The sequence below is a fragment of the Pimephales promelas genome, chromosome 7, assembly GCF_988280905.1.
Source record: "Pimephales promelas chromosome 7, fPimPro1.hap1.1, whole genome shotgun sequence".
NCBI classification, from domain to species: Eukaryota; Metazoa; Chordata; class Actinopteri; order Cypriniformes; family Leuciscidae; genus Pimephales; species Pimephales promelas.
This window is the reverse complement of record NC_142775.1, coordinates 41217999-41238192: the sequence shown is the minus strand read 5'-3', so window position 1 is coordinate 41238192 and position 20194 is coordinate 41217999. Positions and strand designations below refer to the sequence as shown.

The 20194-nt window shown below is 39.1% G+C and overlaps 2 protein-coding genes across 6 annotated transcripts in view; both read left to right on the top strand.

Moving 5' to 3' along the window:
- Nucleotides 1–14587, top strand: part of frmpd4 (FERM and PDZ domain containing 4) — a 55625-nt gene extending 41038 nt beyond the window's left edge. For 3 of the 5 annotated variants that reach the window (XM_039671466.2, XM_089133521.1, XM_039671468.2), the window contains 8 exons: nucleotides 32–168; nucleotides 890–1016; nucleotides 2369–2458; nucleotides 3501–3683; nucleotides 4668–4794; nucleotides 7449–8411; nucleotides 8705–9715; nucleotides 12214–14587. In XM_039671466.2, the coding sequence (XP_039527400.2) occupies nucleotides 32–168; nucleotides 890–1016; nucleotides 2369–2458; nucleotides 3501–3683; nucleotides 4668–4794; nucleotides 7449–8411; nucleotides 8705–9715; nucleotides 12214–12218 (2643 nt within the window). In that variant the 3' untranslated portion in view covers nucleotides 12219–14587. Of the gene's footprint in view, nucleotides 1–31; nucleotides 169–889; nucleotides 1017–2368; nucleotides 2459–3500; nucleotides 3684–4667; nucleotides 4795–7448; nucleotides 8412–8704; nucleotides 9860–12213 lie in introns of those variants that run through there. The other 2 variants (XM_089133519.1, XM_089133520.1) reach the window with 2 other exon arrangements.
- A 72-nt stretch (nucleotides 14588–14659) lies between these two features.
- Nucleotides 14660–20194, top strand: tlr7 (toll-like receptor 7). Its single transcript, XM_039671470.2, has 2 exons — nucleotides 14660–15170; nucleotides 16032–20194. The coding sequence occupies exons 1-2, from the start codon at nucleotides 15015–15017 to the stop codon at nucleotides 19176–19178; spliced, it is 3303 nt and encodes a 1100-aa protein (XP_039527404.2). The 5' UTR covers nucleotides 14660–15014; the 3' UTR covers nucleotides 19179–20194.

The window sequence follows — 20194 nt, the reverse complement described above, 5'->3', positions numbered from 1 at the left end:
GAAGTGTGTGTGTGTGTGTGTGTGTGTGTAGAGCTGTAAGGACGTGGTTCAGGAACGCTTCGGCTCCGAGCTCAAATACGACACGGCTCTTCGTCTGGCGGCTCTTCAGATGTACATCCTCACGCTCAGCACCAAGCAAACGCAGAAAGTGTCTCTCAAGTACATCGAGTGAGTTCTACACACACAGTGACGACTACACACACACTCCAACATCAGGCTTTCACACACACAGTGATGACTACACACACACTCCAACATCAGGCTTTCACACACACAGTGATGACTACACACACACTCCAACATCAGGCTTTCACACACACAGTGATGACTACACACACACTCCAACATCAGGCTTTCACACACCCGGGAATTTAAACTTACCGGCCATTCAGAACTTCTACTAGCCAAAGAAAGACAATAAATAAACCGAACTAACGACGTTACAGTGGGGCTGTCAAACGATTAATCGCATCCAAAATAAAAGTTTGTGTTTACATAATATATGTGGGTGCACTGTGTATAATTATTTTATATATATAAATGCACACAAATGCTTGCATATATTTAAGAAATATGAAGAGTTCAGATGCAAAAGATGCAAAAAAAAATCAAACTTGTATATTTAAGTTCAGTAATTTCACTTAAATGGCAATGATAATTACCTATTAATTGACTTAAATATACAAGTTTGATAAAAATCATCATTAAAGAAGAAAATTTCAAATGGCATTTAGAGGCTTTTGCATCTGAACTCTTCATATGTTCATGTATATACTGTATATAGATTTATATTATATATAAATATCAATATTTGGTAAATATACATGCATGTGTGTATATTAATATATGTGAATAGAGAGAGGAGTCTGACCCGAGTGTGTGTCCTCAGGAAGGAATGGGGTTTGGCCCAGTTTCTGCCTCCAGCGGTTCTGTCCAGCATGAAGGAGAAGAACATCAAGAAAGCTCTCACACACATCCTCAAAACCAACCAGAACCTGGTGCCTCCTGGGAAGAAGGTGAATGTGCATGTCATATCCAGATCTCAAGCTGCCGTTGAGAATCCAGATTCCTCCACGCATCTCAGATTAAGAAATATAGTCGGATTGTCATGATAGCGGAGGAATTACACAATGAATGAATTATCTCAATGAATTATTTCAAGATATATATATATATATATATATATATAGACAGACCACCATATCGGCCGATATATGTTCATTTTTAATGTTAGCGTTATCGGCCCGATAAGAAAGTGTGTCTGATATATTAAAGCCGATAATTAATGTATTATTTCCTTCAGATGCGCACTGATCAACATGATGGAGTTGAAATGCTTGAAATTATTAGAATCTCTTCAAAAAAGGGAAATACATTAAAGTGCAACACAATCTGTCATATCGGCTACTTAACATCACAATGAGAACATTATATTTGTGTCTTTGGGACGTGGATTTAATGATGAGGCTTTTGGTTTTGTAATTAGGCTCTAAAAAATTATATAAAAATATGGATTTAAATTTATCGGCCGATATATCGGTTATCAGCGTTCAAATATAAAGAATTATCGGTTATTGGTATCGGCCAAGATTTTAATATCGGTGCATATATATACATATATATATATATATTTATATATATATTAGGGCTGTGCAAAAATGAATTGTGATTAATCGCATCCAAAATAAAAATCTGTGTTTACATAATATATTTGTGTGTGCTGTATATAATTATTTTGTATATATAAATACCTATGTATGCATGTATATATTTAAGAATTATTTGCGCTTACATTGTGTATATATATATATATATATGAATACATAATCTATATTATATAAATATAAATATTTTATATATGAATAACACATTTTCTCAAATATACATGCATGTGTGTGTATTTATATATACAAAATAATTATATACAGCACACACAAATATATTATGTAAACACAGACTTTTATTTTGGATGCGGTTAATCGCAATTAATTTTTGCACAGCCCTAATATATATATATATACAGGTGAAACTCAAAGTTCATTCATTTCAGTAATTCAACTTAAAAGGTGAAACTAATATATTCTATAGTCTCATTACATGCAAAGTGAGATATTTCAAGCCTTTATTTGTTATAATTGTAATGATTATGGATTACATCTTATTAAAACCTTTTCACAATATTCTCATTTTGAATTTGGGGTTTTCATAAGCTGTAAGCCATAATCATCACAATTATAACAAATCAATGCTTGAAATATAATAAATTAGTTTCACGTTTTAAGTTGAATTATTGAAATGAATGAACTTTTGTTTGATATTCTAGATATAATCAGATCAGATGTAATGTACTGTTTCACATGTGTTGAAGCTGACGGCGCTGCAGGCGAAGGTCCACTACCTGAAGTACCTGAGCGATCTGCGGCTGTACGGAGGACGAGTGTTCAAATCCACGCTGGTCGTAAGTGCACACACACACACACACTCGCTCTCTGAGCCGCGGGACATCCGCGCAGATCAGGACAATCAGCAGAACATCACAAACTACACTTTTACATATATGCAACTTAGGTTTTTTTAGTTTTGCTTTTATTATCGCGGAACATTTACATATATTCACTTAGCAGACACTTTTCTTTTTATCTTAAATTTAAAACTTTTCTTACATTTTTAATGTTATCGTTATCAGCCCGATAAGAAAATGTGTCTGATATATTAAAGCCGATAATTAATGTATTATTTCCTTCAGATCCGCACTGATCAACATGATGGAGTTGAAATGCTTGAAATTATTAGAATCTCTTCAAAAACGGGAAATACAAGTCTGTCATATCGGCTACTTAACATTATAATGAGAACATCATAACTGTGTGTTTTGGGACGTGCCTTTTAATGATAAGGCTTTTGTTTTTGTAATAAGGCTCTAAAAAATTATATATAAATGTGGATTTAGATTTATCGGCCGATATATCGGTTATCAGCGTTCAAATATAAATAATTATCGGTATCGGCCAAAATTAAAAATAAAACACGTTTTTTTTAGAATTGTTTGCTTCACCGGAATGATTTTGGCACTTGCTGTGTGAACATAAAAACAATCATGGACATGATTAGAAAAAGTGAAAAAATGTGAGATATCAACTCAGATTTGTAAAACAACTTGTTTATATTTATGGATTTGAGTTTCTTGCAGTTTTAGAGTTAAACGTGTTTTTGAAAATATATATTTCATATATAAATATAAAATAGTTTTGTTTCAATATTTCTTATAACAATAAATGTAAAATTCTGTTGTTGTTTTTTTTTTCACTTCAGCAAAAATCTGCCACGTGTTTTCTTTAAAAAGAGACCAAACTTCAGTCTGTGCTCAAAAGCATTCAAGATTTATGATATATTAAAGTCGTAAATTAAATTTTCCATGGTCTATGGTCAAAAAGTGAATTAATGGATTATTAATACAGCGTAAATATAATTGAATACCATAAAATTCCTTGACCCGACAGCAAGGAGAGAAACACACGGAGGTGACGCTGCTCGTGGGCCCGCGGTACGGCATCAGTCATGTGATCAACACCAAGACCAATCTGGTGGCTCTGCTGGCCGACTTCAGCCACGTCAACCGCATCGAGATGTTCACCGAGGACGAGCGCAGCGTGCGCGTCGAGCTCCACGTCTTGGATGTTAAGGTGCGTCGGATCGAACCCAGAGCTGCATATTTTGCAATGACATTCAGAGATTTTGTGAGTATAACACATTTTTGGTTTTGTTTTATAGACCTCCACGTGAATTACAAGAGTTTTTACAAACTATATCCCTTTTTTTTCCATCATCCCTTTAATCTAATTCTAATAATGAAAACAGGAATTAATAATCCGTAGTTCTCGAAAGTTTTATAAAACAAATTATATACTGTATATAATATAAAATACGGTAACACTTGACAATAACGCTGTTCTCTTCTTACATCAAGACACATTTACTGGAGAAGAAGCAAAATGACTAAAGATATAATGTGTTTTCTGAAAAAAAATATTGAAATTAAATATGTGCCAGTGGGGTCATAAAAATAAAAATAATTTTCCCTTTGAATTAAGATTATTCATTGGCAGATAGTTCAAGTTCATTTTATTTATATAGCACATTTTATAGCAGCTTTACAGGAGATTTGCTCGTTTTAAACACCATTTTTCAGAAACCAAATCTTAATATCTTCAGTCATTTCCCTTCTCCAGTAAATCTTGATTTAAGAGTGTTTAGATATTTGCACATACTAATGCAGTGATTAATCTGAACTAACAGTGAACAAGCATGTATTAATCTTTTCTAATGTTAATCTCCAACTTTTTAAGATCAGTCGACATTAGTTAATGGACTGAGATCAGCACAAACATTTTTATAACTAAGATGAATAAAGGTTAATAAATACTGTAAAGATGCATTGCTCATTCATGTTTGGGAATGCATTAACAAATGAGTCCGTATTGTAAGGTGTCATCTAAAATAACACAATCTGGTGGATATTTTTGATAATTAATATTAATAAATTAAAAGCATTTATTAAACAACACATTTGTCTGTTAGCACTGTTATTAATGATGGTTTAGGACACATCTTACCTGTAGGGACATCTCTGGTTTATGTTCTGATTGTTAAATCCTTTGTTCCTGAAGCCCATCACACTTATAATGGAGTCGAGTGACGCGATGAACCTGGCGTGTCTGACGGCCGGCTACTACAGACTGCTGGTCGATTCACGGCGCTCCATCTTCAACATGGCCAACAACAGCAGCGCTGCGGGTAAGAGTATATGCCATCTGCACATATAACAGTTTAGAGTAATGATTATCGGCATTTAAGGCAAACGTACAAGTGTGACGCTTTCTCTTAATATGTTACTGGTGAAACTCAAAAAATATAATATCGTGCAAAACTTCATTTATTTCAGTAATTCAACTTAAAAGGTGAAACTAATATATTATAAAGACTCATTACATGCGAAGTGAGATATTTCAAGCCTTTATTTGTTATAATTTTGATGAATATGGATTACAGATATGAAAACCCCAAATTCAAGCCATACGTAAGAAATAATCATCAAAATTATAACAAATAAAGGCTTGAAATATCTCACTTTGCATTAGTTTCACCTTTAAAGTTGAATTACTGAAAACATTTGCACGATATTAAAATTTTTTGAGTTTCACCTGTATGTTAATTATACATACATAATGAAAAATAGAATATAAGGAACTATCAAGAAATGCGTGAATACAGTAGGAAAAAATAGTGTATGTAGAATATAAGAGCAAAATTTTATTTGATATAAAAAAACTTAATTAAAATGCTAAAAACACATTAAAATCAAGATAATTTTTCCACCTCATAACTGATGTAAAACGGCAACTTTTTTACAGAATCAATTTGATGTACGTTACCAATACCTCCAGTTTCTTTTCATCTTTGAGCATCTTTGTCATAATTGCAGCAGAAATACTTGACTAAACATCAAATATCACTGCAAACGATGATGTGTTTCTGTCTCGTTTTCCAGCACAAATATCTAAAAGCTCTTAAATCAAGACAGGTTTACTAGATTTTTTGTCAAACAATTATCAAAGTTTGTGCTTAAAACACGGACAAATATTTGCCAATGTAGTCATAGAAACTTTATTCAAAAAGAAAACAAGATTGACTCGTTCTCGTTTTAAGCAACTTGCCGTTGTAAAGTTACTTGTACTGTAGTTAGAAGAACGGGTAAAGGCGGGCGTACACGGTACGAATTCTGACGGTCGGAAGATCGTATGCCCAGGCACACTTTACGAGTGCGTTTATACAAAAATCGTATGGAGGCAGTGATATACGACACGATTTTACGACCTGCTGAATTCCGAAGAAATCGCACAAAGTTCCGCACTAAAAACTCTCATAACTGCATATAAAACATTGATACAAGCCGTGGTTATTTTGCTATAGGCTCGTTTTCAGCACCGCGAAACGGACGTCCGGACGGACATAGTTACGGTAGGCTACACATTCAAAAATAAATTTCAAGCTCTCTGAATGATTAATTAGCCGTTTAAACCACCTCATGTGAGCGTTTGCAATTCATTTTGCTCCGAGAAGCTATCGCCGTGAACGGGGCTTGAGTGAGCTTGAGCGCGTTGTGAGAGTGAGGGCGCGGGTGCCAGATCCCGTGTTGCAAGATCCACATAATGGAAAGGTGCCAGTATCTGGACTTGTTTTTTGGATTAATGTCACGCTTTAGGAAGTTATTAAAGTGGTTCGTAATATATTTATCTTATTTTCAAAACACAAGCTTTGAACTTATTTTGGATTTTTATATAGGCTAATTTCTTTGTTTGTTAGTTTTTGCTTGTTTTTCGTAGCAATATCTGGCAACATTGTTCTGTCGGCATTAATAAAAAAAAGCTTAGGCTGTAGACAAACTGTTATTGCTTTTAGGAGGATACAAACATAGCCTAATGATCATCGTGATGTGTAAGAATCTGTAAGAAATGTATAACACTATCAAAAACAATAGCATAGCCTACAGTTGTTTCAGAAGGAAATATGCCAAATACTGGCCAGTAGGAACACGGCAGATGCTGTTTAGTTAACCTTTCACAAAGTCATCATAAAAACATTAATTGAAGCAGTGTTTCTAGTAGTCCACACCATTTTCGTATTTCTTCTGTGGATTTCCTCAGCTCCCGATTGGTCAAATTCAGATAGATCGACAAATCGGCTCATTCAACCGCATACACCTCGCGAATGCAAGCCGACAGCTCCCGAACTTTTTCGACATGCTTAAAAATTATCGGGAGGTCGAGAGGTGCTCGGCTCGGCTCGTATCTTCCTCGCACACGATACGAGCCGCGACATGCGAGCATAACCGATTTACACGCGATTTCCCCCGAGTGAAAAAAATCATCTGCGAGCTCGTAAAATTGCAAAAAAACGCACCGTGTACGCCCGCCTTAACACTTTATTTCGATAGTCCACTTTAGACATTATACTAACTATAAGTAACTTTTCAACTACATGTCAACTAACTGTCATTAGAGGATTAGTAGACTGTCAGCTTAATATCTGCTAACACTTTATTTTGTTGGTCCCAACTGACTATAAGTAACTCGGCGCTACAAGTAAACTTATTCTCCTAACCCGAACCCTAACCTGACAGTCTACTATAATATACTAATACTCTCTAAGTAGTTGAAAAGTTACTTATAATTAGTAGAACGTCTAAAGTGACTATCGAAATAATGTTTAAAGTGGATCATCGAAATAGATATGTACCGGAAAACAAGACAAAAGTACTGAGGAAGAACATCATGTTTTGCAGTGATAATAGGGCATAATATATTGGACATTAGGGGTCCTTTTCCAGTCAAAAAGATTTAAGCTGAAACGTTGACGTTGGCATCTTCTTTTCTGTTTGTTTGTCTAAGGACATGACTCAAGGATCAAGCACAACTACCAGGCAATCGACTGGAATTACGTTCCAAGTGGCGAATACGACGACCCCCACGCCGAATACCCCGTCTGCGGGCGAAGAGAGTGTGATTTTGCCCCCAGCGTCTCTGAAATCCACCAGTCGCATCGTCTGCACGTGGAGGACAAGGCGGAGAGGGCGAGCCGGGGAAGCCACGTGCACCCGCAGCCCTACTTCAGCGTCCCCAAAGGCAAACCTCAAGAATCGCCCAGAAGCGCCAAGGTGTCCTTCATATTTGGCGAGCCGCCGCTGGAGTGCGTGAACCCGCAGAACTTGGGATACCAAAGACTGATGGAGGACATCCCAGAAGTGCTGGAGGAGCACCGGTACATGTACGCGCAGCAGAAGGACTACAAGCCCCTGGAGGCATCGATGGAGGTGGACGGCTTCCAGTACGGCTCCCACATGGTCTACGGAGACGCCAAGATCTTCGGCACCACGGAAGGCATCGAGGAGCCTCTGCTGCACGACATCTGCTACGCCGAGACTACGGATGACGCCGAAGACGACGACGACATCAGCTGCGAGGAGGACATGATGATGATGATGATGGGGGAGATGAAGGACAAAGCTCACTCTCTCCTGTCGCTCTCGGAGTCGAGCGACGACATAATCGACCTCACCTCGCTCCCTCCGCCTCCTGAAGGGGGCGACGAGGAGGACAACGACGACCTGTTGGAGTCGCTGAACTTGGCGATCGCCGCTCCGCCGCCCGGGTTCAGGGACAGCTCGGATGAAGACGACCACCAAGACCGGAAGAGCAAAAACGACATCCCCGTGTCGCTGATCGACTCGGTGCCAACGGTGGCGGGCGGGAGCGAGGAGGTGTTCAACGACGCTGTCGTCTCCACACTACAAGCTCTCGAGGCCTTGGCCGCCTCCGAGGAACAGTCTCACCCACAGTCGGACAATAGTTCAGGTTCTTACACTATAGTAACGTTTATTCATTGACGTTGTAGGACCTTCCAGCCATTCTTTTATTTTGGTTTTGTTTCTCCATTGTCTTCGACGCGAGCCCCGTGTGTGGTGTGCATTTCTTTTGTTTGCTATGTACATGTGATCTCATTATAATTTGTGGATCCTTTTTGTTGATGTATTTCATTATTTATGCTGCATTTCATAGCCTGCAACGTTTTGTACAAATAAACTATTTTAAAGTATACAGGACGTGTGGCGTGATGGCTAAAATGTTTGTCTCTTTGTGACACACAGGTGTAGAAATATCTCGGTCCTTTAGCCCCGAGTCCTCTTCTGATTCTGGGAATGAGACAAATTCCTCCGAAATGACGGAGAGCTCAGAGCTGGCCGCGGCTCAGAAACTCTCCGAAAACTCTCTGAAAATGTTGGTAGCCACGGCGGAAGGCTACCAAACTCTAGCCGAAGAGGAGACCGAGTTTCGATTGGTGCCGTGTCGATCCCTAGACGATCCCCAGTCCTCCGCGCTTCACTCGGATCACTTCGAGATGGAGCCGGAAACGATGGAAACCAAGTCGTTGACGGACTACTTCAAAAAAATGCACAGGGATGTGATGATGGGAATGCCGAAGATCGAGGAGGGGAAACCGAGCGCTGATGCGGAAGCCTGTCAGATTAACGTCGCAGAATCAGAAGAACTTGTCGGGATCTACAACAACTTCAATGGACGAGATTCCCAGCGTTCGAGTCCCTTCGACAGGGATAGGATGTCTTATGCATTTCACGAAAGCAATCACAGATTGCATATGCTTCGGAACGATAAATCCGAAGAGCACATTTACTCCGAAGTGGCTGGCGACAGCGGTCCATTGCACGCAGACAGGGTAGCGCAAAAAGCCACTTTGGAGGAGTCAACGGACTTGAACACGAGTTCCCCCGCCAAAGAACAATATCTGCTCGAGCGATCCCGGAACGAACCCCAACAGAGCAAGCCGGCTTCCTCCGAACAAGAAGTGGCGCGGTTGTACGAGTACCACTTGTCCAAAAGGCTGTCGTCTTTACAGAGCGAGGGGAATCATTCCCTGCAGAGTTCCCAGTGCTCGTCCATCGACGCCGGCTGCAGTACGGGAAGCAGTACGCCGATGGACTCTCCTCTGTGCACGGTAGATAGCGTCCATCTGCACGCCGAGTCCTCTCTGAAAGGCCAGAGCGTAGATGGAACGTTTTTGCGGAAACACCACGGACAGGCCGGCTCCGAGTCGGGCCGGGAGGGATGCCAAAGGTTGCCCAAGATCAGAGAAACTACAGGTACTTGCATTTACATTCAGAGTTACACATTCGGCAGAAGCGAGTTACGTTTCGTTCAAGGTACACATTTCATCATTTCTTGCTTTTCCTGGGAATCAAACCCATGATCATTGGTGCTGCTCGTTTCTGCTGACATTTAGCTAACCTAATGCATTTATAATGCCCTCAATTGTCCAGATAAGGGGGCAAAAATACCCCTGTATGTCTTTTATATTTATATAATTTAATATAGTTTATCAATATCATACGTAGAGTGTCGATTTTTTTTACTCTAAATATCGGCAAGATTACAAATGTGATCTTGATTTACAACCGTTCAATAAACAAAGAAGTTAATATTAAGTGACTTACATTTTAGACTCAAAATTGCTCTATTTCGCCTACGAAAATAGTTCCAAACAAAGACACAGGACTGTTTTGTGTCTCTGAGCGACACTGATTGAATGTATGATTCAATGATTTGCTCAAGTGCATTTCAAATGAATCATCTGTTTGTTTGAACGAATCGGTTGAATGAATGATTCAATGACTCACTCATTAACAGTGCTGCCACCTACTGGCGGTTTTAATTTCACATTTGAAGTCTCTTCATTTTTAAAATCATTATGAATAGCAATATTCAACGTTTTATGTTTAATGTCCACGATATCCCTCTGAGCTTCATTAAACTGTCTGTGTAAATGCGACTGATTTAATTTGATTGGTAAGACACTGTTGTGTCTTATTAATCTAACTATATTTTATTAAAGCTACAATACCTAAGATTTTGTGCCGCTAGAGGGCGCTACATTCAAAACAACAACAACGGCTTTGCTTGATGATGCCGTGGAGGAACGCGGAATGATGGGAACTGTTGTTTTCAACTCCACCGTGGATAAATCAGTCAGACGGGAATCGAAAATTAGTTGTCATGGATGAGGTAAATTTCGATTTCTATAACTGTTGCGTTTAACGTTTCATTAAACTGAAATAACCGCAAGAAAAAAAAGGTTTAAAAGTAAATTAGTTATTATCACAGATGTTAGGAGAGAGCCGGGACGGTTGAAACACTTTTCAGATAAACGACGTTCTCTAAGATACAGCCAACAGTATTCGCTGTGAATATGACCTTACGATTTTTCACATCATATTCATAGACAAGAAGACATTCTAACAATAATACTAATTGTTTTGCATCGTTTACCGACATGAAATTTGAGGTTTTACTCACCTGTCAAGTAAAACACATGCAAGATCGGCGTCTCTTTCTAGTTCGAGTTTTTCACGAAGTTCTCTCCATTTAGGAAATGCCACACCGATGTTGAGCTGGTTTTATTTCTCTTGTCCCAAATTCTTCTTGTGTCTCGTTTGGTTGACCCGTTCGTTGACGTTTGCGTTTATGAGACTTGTCTTTGTCGACAGAACCAGGTGCAATCGCTAAAGAATAATTGTGCTCCATTCCATAACAAACGCGCGAAGCAAGCTAATGTTTGTTGCTTGATAGACGCGAACGCACAACTACAACTTCCGCATTTGTCCAGGACTACACGCAGTACGAGCGGAAACCGAGGTAACGCGGATATGACGCGATTGACTAGCGACTCCCAGCCCCGTTTCCTTGGTTAAAATCTCAATTTTCTCACGATTTAAACATTGTTTGAAACATTTGGAATATTGTAAGTTATCATCTTAACTAATTATATAACACTGGCCTTGTGATTTTGGGGTATTTTAATGCAAAAATCTTAGGTATTCCACCTTTAAATGTAAGAATTTGACACGAATGATGATGCATACATTTAATCAGATTGGGTTTAAAATTGCCCATTAAAAAAAAAAATCTATTTAAATGTACTTTGATTTTTTTATGTGAATATTGCACAACGCTACGTCTGGCAAACTGTAACTGAAATATTGCAGTATTTTATCTTCTCAGTTGTCATTGCTCTGTCGATGACGCACCGTTTGAGGACGTCCTCTCGTGCATTTACTGCTGTCATATTTTTCTATTTGATAATCATTGATTGAACTGCTCCTCCACGGCTGTGCCGGTCCATCAGTCGCGGCGCTGCTGACTCACTGATGCTGCAATGAGTCCACACTCCTTCACTACACAAAAGCACTTTGACTAGTTACGTGACTTGCAACCAAAGCACTATTTTGATTTTGGAGTGTCATACTAAAGGTGGTGAATTCCTATGACAGATTGATATTTAATCTTTATTTAAAGGTGAAAATATTCAATGTTGAGCTGTAATTATGTTGAGCTAAAACAGAATTCTATACTGTACGTTCTATACTCTAATGCAGAAATGACACGCTTAACCTTCATCTGGTGTTTTGCATATTTTAAGTCTTAATTAGAACTTCCTGGTTTGGACCATTAAGGCTAGCGTAGAGCGTTTCTCCAGTGTCGCTCGCGGGATTATCACTGACGTCATTACCGTAACATATCAGGAGATTCAGACGCATGAAATTACGAGACATAATGCTATCCCTCTCTTCTCTTCCCTCCCCAGTCTAGCACACTGCATACGGAGACACAGCCGAAGATCTTCTACTCTCACGAATCGTCCATGTTCATCACAGCACGGGTTCCTATGGTCCACCAGAGGCGATCGCAGGTCTGGGACGCTCTCGGCCTCGGACGCCCCGCTCTGGAGGCAGAAAGGGAATCTTTACATGACAACTATTGGCTCAGGGAGCATTGACACTTTTTATGGAAACCGCAACAGATGGTCATAATCATCCGAGCCGATCACAACCCTGCCCTTCTTAAAGTCAACATGAAACTCATTTTACTTCCATACCGTGATATTTAGTTGCATCCACGGGGGTTTTGTTGGATTGTGAAGAGTGAGCATGGATGGAGTCTGGTGGCTGAAAAAGAAAAGGGATTTATTGTTATTTGTTAGCGCTGCAGTGATGCCATATTTTTGTAAGTTTGCATCAAAATAACACTTTTCCTTTTGGATTTCTGCAGACCAAAGCTTACACGTTTTGTTCATCAAGATAATCTTCGTAAACTAACACAACTTTTGAAGCCTAAATACAGTCGGCGCAAGAGCTAAACATAGGCTATAAACGAACCACACCGCCGTCGCATGACTTTATCAACCTTCACCGGCTATTTCAGACTTTTCCCTGAAAGTTCGCGATAGAATAGTTTGCAAGAGCGCGATTATAAACTGTGGAAGCGACTAGTGTGTAGATGAGTTTCAAGGAAAGTAAAAGCTTTGAAAAATCACAGTGTTACTAATGTCATTTAAGATAGTGAATCAATATCACACATAGAGTGTCTTTTTTTTTCTTCAAATATCAGCATGATTACAAATGTGATATTGATTTCCTACAACAGTCGAAGAAACAAAAAGTTAATATTAAATTTCAGACACAGTATTGCCTATTTTAGCTCTATTTCGCCGATATAAATAGTTTAAATAATTCAATGACTCACTCATTAAGAGTCAAATGCATTTCTGAATGAATCATCCGTTTATTTGAACAAATCGGTTGAGTGAATGATTCAGTGACTCACTCATATCACTGCTGCCACCTACTGGCGGTTTTAATTTCACATTTAAAATATCTTTAAAATCATTATGAATATCAATATTCCACATTTTGTGTTTAAAACTTCAAAAGATTCCTCTGAGCTTCATTAAACAGTCTCTATTACAGACATTACCCATACAGGTCGAGTTAGAATAGTTTGCGCGATTATAAACTGTGAAAGCGACTAGTGAGTAGGCTAGATGAGTTTCAAGGAACGTAAAAGCTTGAAAAAAATCATATGAGTGTGTTACTGATGTAGCCTATTTTACATCTTAGAATAAAATATGAAAATATTTAATTTCAGCCTTTTAATCCATGGCTTTACGTGCTAAATTACGTGCAACTCGCTTGTGGGTTTATGCTACAAAAACACGTCATCCCTGCAGCAAATGTGCACTAAGAAAGTGAGTCGGGCAAATGTTGATTTCTTGTTGACTTTAATCGAAGCGTGAGTGATTGATTGACATACTGACGTCAGCACTTCTTTGCCACAAGACAACCTTTCCATTTATATCGAGCATTGGAACAAGGCAAGTCCATCTCTTCCTCTTTCGGATGACTCTTGCTCACGTCTATTTTAGCGTTGTGTGCGAGTTCTCAAGCCTGCATGTTCAGGGTCTATGCTCTGGTTTTTTTACGCTGCGAAAGGACATTTCAAAGTACTTGGAGCGATTCAGGAAGTCACTTTATATTCTTTGGCGTCGAGGCTTCGGGAAGTTATTTTGCTGACCAAATCAAAACTACATTTGCTGTTTTAGCAATGGCCAAACGTCGAGAGTCACTGCTTTTCATTTAGCCATAGTAAAGCCATATGATATCACGTGTCATCAAGATTATCTGGCCATTGCAACACTGTGATAACAGTGCTTGTGTATATTTTGTGTAATATGTAAAATGAAAAGGGAGTATTCTACAATACATAGAATTTTTAAAAGACGATATTTCACCACACCACTTGATGGATGCATCCTTTTTTGTTCCATGTGTTTATTTCAGTCGTCATAACTGTCAAATTATATAAAACATTTTTGCCACTATAAATACTGTAATTATGTTCGCAACTTGCACTGTTTAATTTGCTGTTTGGCTAATGCAAACAACATAAAGTCAACATGTAGTTCCGTCATTTGACGTGTTCTCGAGCGCAAAAATGTGTTGGACAATCAGGAATTCATGATTGTCCAACACATTTCTGCGCTCGATGATAAATCGTATTATTCGGAATAATGAGCACGGATGAATCAAGACCGGGAATGTCGATTTTGAATTCTTGTTGATTTTAAATGATAAGCGTAATGTATTTTCTTTGAATCATCTTCATTAAATATTTCAGCTTGGGCACTGATATCGTACTGTCTTTCTTTTTCTAACGAGTCGTATCATTGATAAATATCCTGCAAGTGATGTTCTTCCTCTCCTGGTGTGCAGAAGAAACTACTTTTGTGTTGGACGAAGAATATGTTTTACATTTCATAATCGGAGTGCTTGACTTCTTGTGCTTTAGCTTTCATTTATTCGGAAACCGGAGCAGAACTCGCTAAACTCCTGACCTTGTTTTGCATAATCTCTCGTCCCTTGAGAAAACCGATGGAAGCAATATTGTTCCTCTTTATGGTGTTTCAGTGACAATATTGTTGAAATCGAATATAATTTATACAATGACAACACTTCAGGATAACAGTTGTTTAGTTGAGTTATATAATCTCTTGCAGAATCAAAACAAAAGAGGTTCAGAACAATCTTGTTATAAGATAAAGGGGAAGTTATGTTTAAATATATTCACTCTCACTTGTGTTTGTACTTTCTGTGGTCTCTATCATTGGTTAGTAACACCTGTTCTGCTAGTAACACAGGCTCTGTACAACATAAAGTACAGGACAACCAGCTTCGCCTTCGAAGGATTCCAGGTCTGATGAAGATGGTGAGTTATTAAATATTCGCTTATCAATTCATTTCATATAATGATAATGTGTCAAAACAAAGATGCTCTGAGATAGTTACTGCTAGTGTTAGAAAAAAAAAAGAAAAACTATTATTGTGAGGTCAAAAAGGAGAAACAACAGTATGGTACAGTTAAATACATGGAAACAAAATGAAAATAGAAATACAAAAAGGATGCAAATTGGTTGCAAAGGGATGTGATGACGTCAATATTAAGTAATCATATTCATGAGTGGTCTAATACAGGCTTCCATATTTTGCAAGTGCAATTGCAAAAAAAAAAAAAAAGAAAAATTGTATGTTCATGGAAAATAATGTTATATATTTTGTTGTATTCATATTTTTATATTCAGAATTTATTTAATAATAATATATTTTTACATTTTCTGAACTGATTTTTTGTTGGGGGAATGGATATGTGAATATTCCACAAAAATCTGAAGCAGCACAACTGAAACACTAAAATAACATGTGAAAAGTATGAAAAACTCTGATAATAATCATAAATGTTTCTTGAGCATCAGATCCTCATATTAGAGTGATTTCTGAAGGATCATGTGACACTGAAGACTGGAGTAATGATGCTGAAAATCACAGGAATAAATTACACTTTACTATATTCACATAGAGAACAGATGATTTACATTGTAATAATATTTCACAATTTTTACTGTATTTTTGATAATTCAGCTTGATGAGTCTTCTTTCAAAAACAAAACAAAAAAACGTAGAAATGGAATGGCAAGAAACACATTGAATTAAACAAAATTTAAAGACTAAAGTGTATTTTCTTGTAAAACTCATAAATAATCAATTATTTAACTGTATCTTCCTCTTTCAGGTGTCAGAGAGGATATTAATGATCTTTGCCGGTCTCATCTCTATGCGGACGGCAGCTGAATGGTACCCGAAAAGTCTGAAGTGTGACGTTTCTCAGGCTAATAACGGGACCGAGGTCAGCGTCAACTGCACTGAACGAGACCTAACCGAAGTTCCTCTGGGAATCCCAACGAACACCACCAACCTGACACTAACCATCAACCACATACCCCACATCAGGAACGATTCATTCCACGAACTGCACAACATCACCGAGATCGACCTGCGATGCAACTGCGTACCGATCAAAGTCGGCCCCAAAGATCGCGTCTGCACCCAGAGCGTGACGATCGACAACGGCACCTTCTGGAAGCTCAAGAACCTCAGGTCGCTTTACCTGGATGGGAACCAGCTGTCCAGCATTCCCAAAGGCCTTCCTCCCAACATAGTGCTCCTGAGTCTCGAGGTCAATAGCATCTTTTCAATTCTGAAGGAGAATTTGACAGAACTGACTAACATCCAAAGGCTGTATCTCGGCCAGAACTGCTACTTCAGGAACCCGTGCAACAGGTCGTACAACATTGAAAGGGATGCGTTTGTGCAGCTTGGCAAGATGACTTTGCTTTCTCTGAAGTCTAACAACTTGTCCTATATCCCACACCAACTTCCATCAAGCCTAAAAGAGCTGTACCTTTACAACAACAATATTCAGACAATAACGGACGAGGACTTTCAGAACCTGACAGAGTTGGAAATACTGGACTTGAGTGGGAACTGTCCCCGCTGTTATAATGCACCTTTCCCGTGCACTCCATGCCCAAATAATGCTCCCCTTCAGATACATCCGGACTCCTTCAAGACTCTGAACAACCTGAAGACTCTTCGACTTCATAGTAACTCTTTAACGAACATACCTTCAAAATGGTTTCATAACCTGACACGACTTGTTCTTCTAGACCTCTCAAGCAATTTCTTGGCTAAGGAGATAACATGCGCCTCTTTTCCTTCTTTTTTGCCCTTTCTAGAAGAGTTGGATCTGTCTTTCAACTTCGAGCTCCAGGTGTATCCCGCATCGCTCAACCTTTCAAGATCATTCGACCGTCTCAAATCTCTAAGGGTCCTAAGAATCAGAGGCTATGTGTTTCAAGAACTCAAACTGGAAGACCTCAAACCATTGACTGAATTGAACGACCTGGAATTCATTGATCTCGGCACCAACTTCATCAAAATAGCGAACCTCAGTCTCCTGAAGAAGCTGAAAAGCTTCAGGATCATCAACTTGTCCGACAACAAAATCTCAATGCCGTCTGAAGGAGAATACGCGGCTTCGCACTCAAACCGCAGAGAAAAACAGTACGGTTCCCCGATGTTTCAGGGTGCCCAGTACCACAATGGACAAGTGAAGGATATCCACTATTTCCTCTATGACGAATATGCGCGCAGCTGCAAGTACAAGGACAAGGAACTCTGGATTACAAGTCCTTTCAACAACGAATGTAGCTCTTTTGGGAAAACGTTGGATATCAGTAGGAATAACATCTTTTTCCTTCATTCCAGATTTCTAGATCTTGATGAGCTGAGGTGTTTGAACCTCTCGGGGAACGCCATGAGCCAGAGTTTGAACGGCTCCGAGTTTGTCAAGTTGAAGAACTTACAATACCTGGACTTTTCCGACAATCGCCTGGATTTGATGTTCTCCACAGCGTTTCAGGAGCTGAGCAGCTTGGTCGTTCTGGATATCAGCCGTAACAGCCATTACTTCGTAGCTGAGGGTTTAACTCACATGTTGAACTTTACAAAGAGCCTGGTTAAGCTGAGAAAACTAATCATGAACGACAACCAGATATCCACATCCACCAACACCGAAATGGAGAGTTTTTCCTTGGAACATTTGGAGTTTAAAGGCAACCGTCTTGACATGTTGTGGAGGGACGGAGACACGAGGTACGTCAACTACTTCAAGAAACTCATGGCGTTGAAGACTCTCGACGTTTCTCAAAACAACCTGAACTTCATCCCGCAAGGGGTTTTCGAAGGTCTTCCAGAGACCCTCACAGAACTCTACATCACTAAAAACAAGCTGAAGTCGTTTAAATGGGAGGGTCTTAAAAACCTTAAAAACCTACAGCTGTTAGACCTCAGTGGGAATCAGCTAACGGATCTTCCCACGTGCCTGAGTAACTACACTAAATCAATCCAAACTCTTGTCCTACACGATAACCGCATTGCAAAACTGCCTCGGGATTTCCTGAAAGATGCATTCAGCCTCAAGGTCTTGGATTTAAGTTACAATCGCATCCAGTTCATCCAAGAATCGAGCTTCCCGGAAAACGTTATCGACCACTTGCAGACCTTGTACTTGAACAACAACCGGTTTGTGTGCTCTTGCAACGCCACGTGGTTCGTCCGATGGATCAACCGCACCTCGGTGAACATCCCGCGCCTCGCGACCGACGTAACCTGCTCTTCGCCGAGTGCCCAGAAAGGTCAGAGTGTCATTTTCCTAAACGTGCAAGCCTGCCAACACAACTCCCTGTCCATCATCTTGTGTATATTTCTGACCTCGGTGATTCTCAGCATTCTCACGCTCACCATCTCCAGCCATCTTTTCTTCTGGGATGTGTGGTACATCTACCACTTCTGCTTGGCCAAACTCAAGGGATACCGAAGACTGTCGTCCAACAGCACCGTCTACGACGCCTTCGTGGTCTACGATACGACGGATCCAGCCGTTCACGAGTGGGTCACGCAGGAGTTACGCATTCACCTGGAGGAGAAAGGGGATCCACGGATGCAGTTGTGTTTGGAGGAGCGGGATTGGGTGCCTGGTTGTCCTCTGATTGAAAACCTGTCCCAGAGCATTCAGCTGAGCAAGCGCACCGTGTTCATCCTGACGGGACACTATATCAAGAGCGGGAGCTTCAGGACAGCCTTCTATATGGCCCACCAGAGACTCATGGACGAAAGGAATGACGTAATCGTCCTGATATTCTTGGAGAGAATGCCTTGCCACTCGAAGTACCTCAAACTGAGGAAGCGACTGTATAAGAAGTCGGTCCTGGAGTGGCCGAGGAACCCTCAAGCGCAGAGATACTTCTGGTTCAGTCTCCGAAGCCTCATGTCCACCGAGAGGCAGCAGTACAACAAGCTCTTCCAGGAGACTCTGTGACTCGGCACAACACCACAGGCAAACCTTAATGCATACAAATTTATTTCTCACATCATCAGTTTATTGGCTATAGTTATGAAATCTGAGCAGAACTCAGTGGATATCTGACTGGTTTTGTCCGTCCTTCTGTTGGACTCTCACACATGAATTATGTTGAATATCTGTCAGCTGGTAAATTGAACTAATACCAGTTTAGCTCAACCAGTGACCAAGCAATGCTTCGTGTTGTTCAGTGTGTGTGAAAAGAGCATTAGCGATTACAGAAAACACACTTCAGCTCATAGTGGAGGAGTCGTTAATGTTTATTAATGTTATAGTCACTGTAGGAAGAGTTATTGTGTATAATATCTCAGTTTACTTTATTCTGCTCTCCTCACTCACATAAATGAACTATAGTGTCCTGATCACACTAGTAAAAAAATATTTAAAAAAAATATTTCTGGTTGATTCTGTTATATTGTCCGTGTACATATGTATAAACGCAACCACGTCTTTTGTTGAAATTCACTGACAAATGCACTTTCCGTTCTGGGTTTTTGGCATACTTTTGGAAAGTAGTAACATGCTCAGAGTAAAACTAATTCTACACATAGTAATATTAAATATTTAAATAATAATAATTAATTTTATTATTATTAAAACAGCATTTTGCCAATAATTTTTTATTGGGTGTAGTTTTTATGTCCACATAAAATATATATTTTTATTATTATTATTATTATTGCTATCAAAAAACTAAAAAAAAATTACTGTTGTTATTGGTCGAAATAAAGGAATCTGCCAGTTTGATCAATAACAATAATAAGTTGTTATTATTATTATTTGTTTCATTATATTCTGCTTGGCCAAGCAAATGTGTAATAATAATAATAATAATAATATATTCATAGTTTTTATATAGTAGAAGTTGTATGCTAATGTAAGTATTGCTCTTACATGTTTTTCACCCATCAGAATGCTAATCAAGGTTGTCGTTTTTTTTTTTATTATTAAAAAATTGTAGTCTGAAATTACAA

Excerpts from the sequence above, each read along its gene's own strand:
- tlr7 (XM_039671470.2), top strand. The coding sequence starts at position 15,015 with ATGTTTAAATATATTCACTCTCACTTGTGTTTGTACTTTCTGTGGTCT. Across the intron at positions 15,171-16,031 it reads TTCCAGGTCTGATGAAGATG|GTGTCAGAGAGGATATTAAT; the intron begins GTGAGTTATTAA and ends TTCCTCTTTCAG.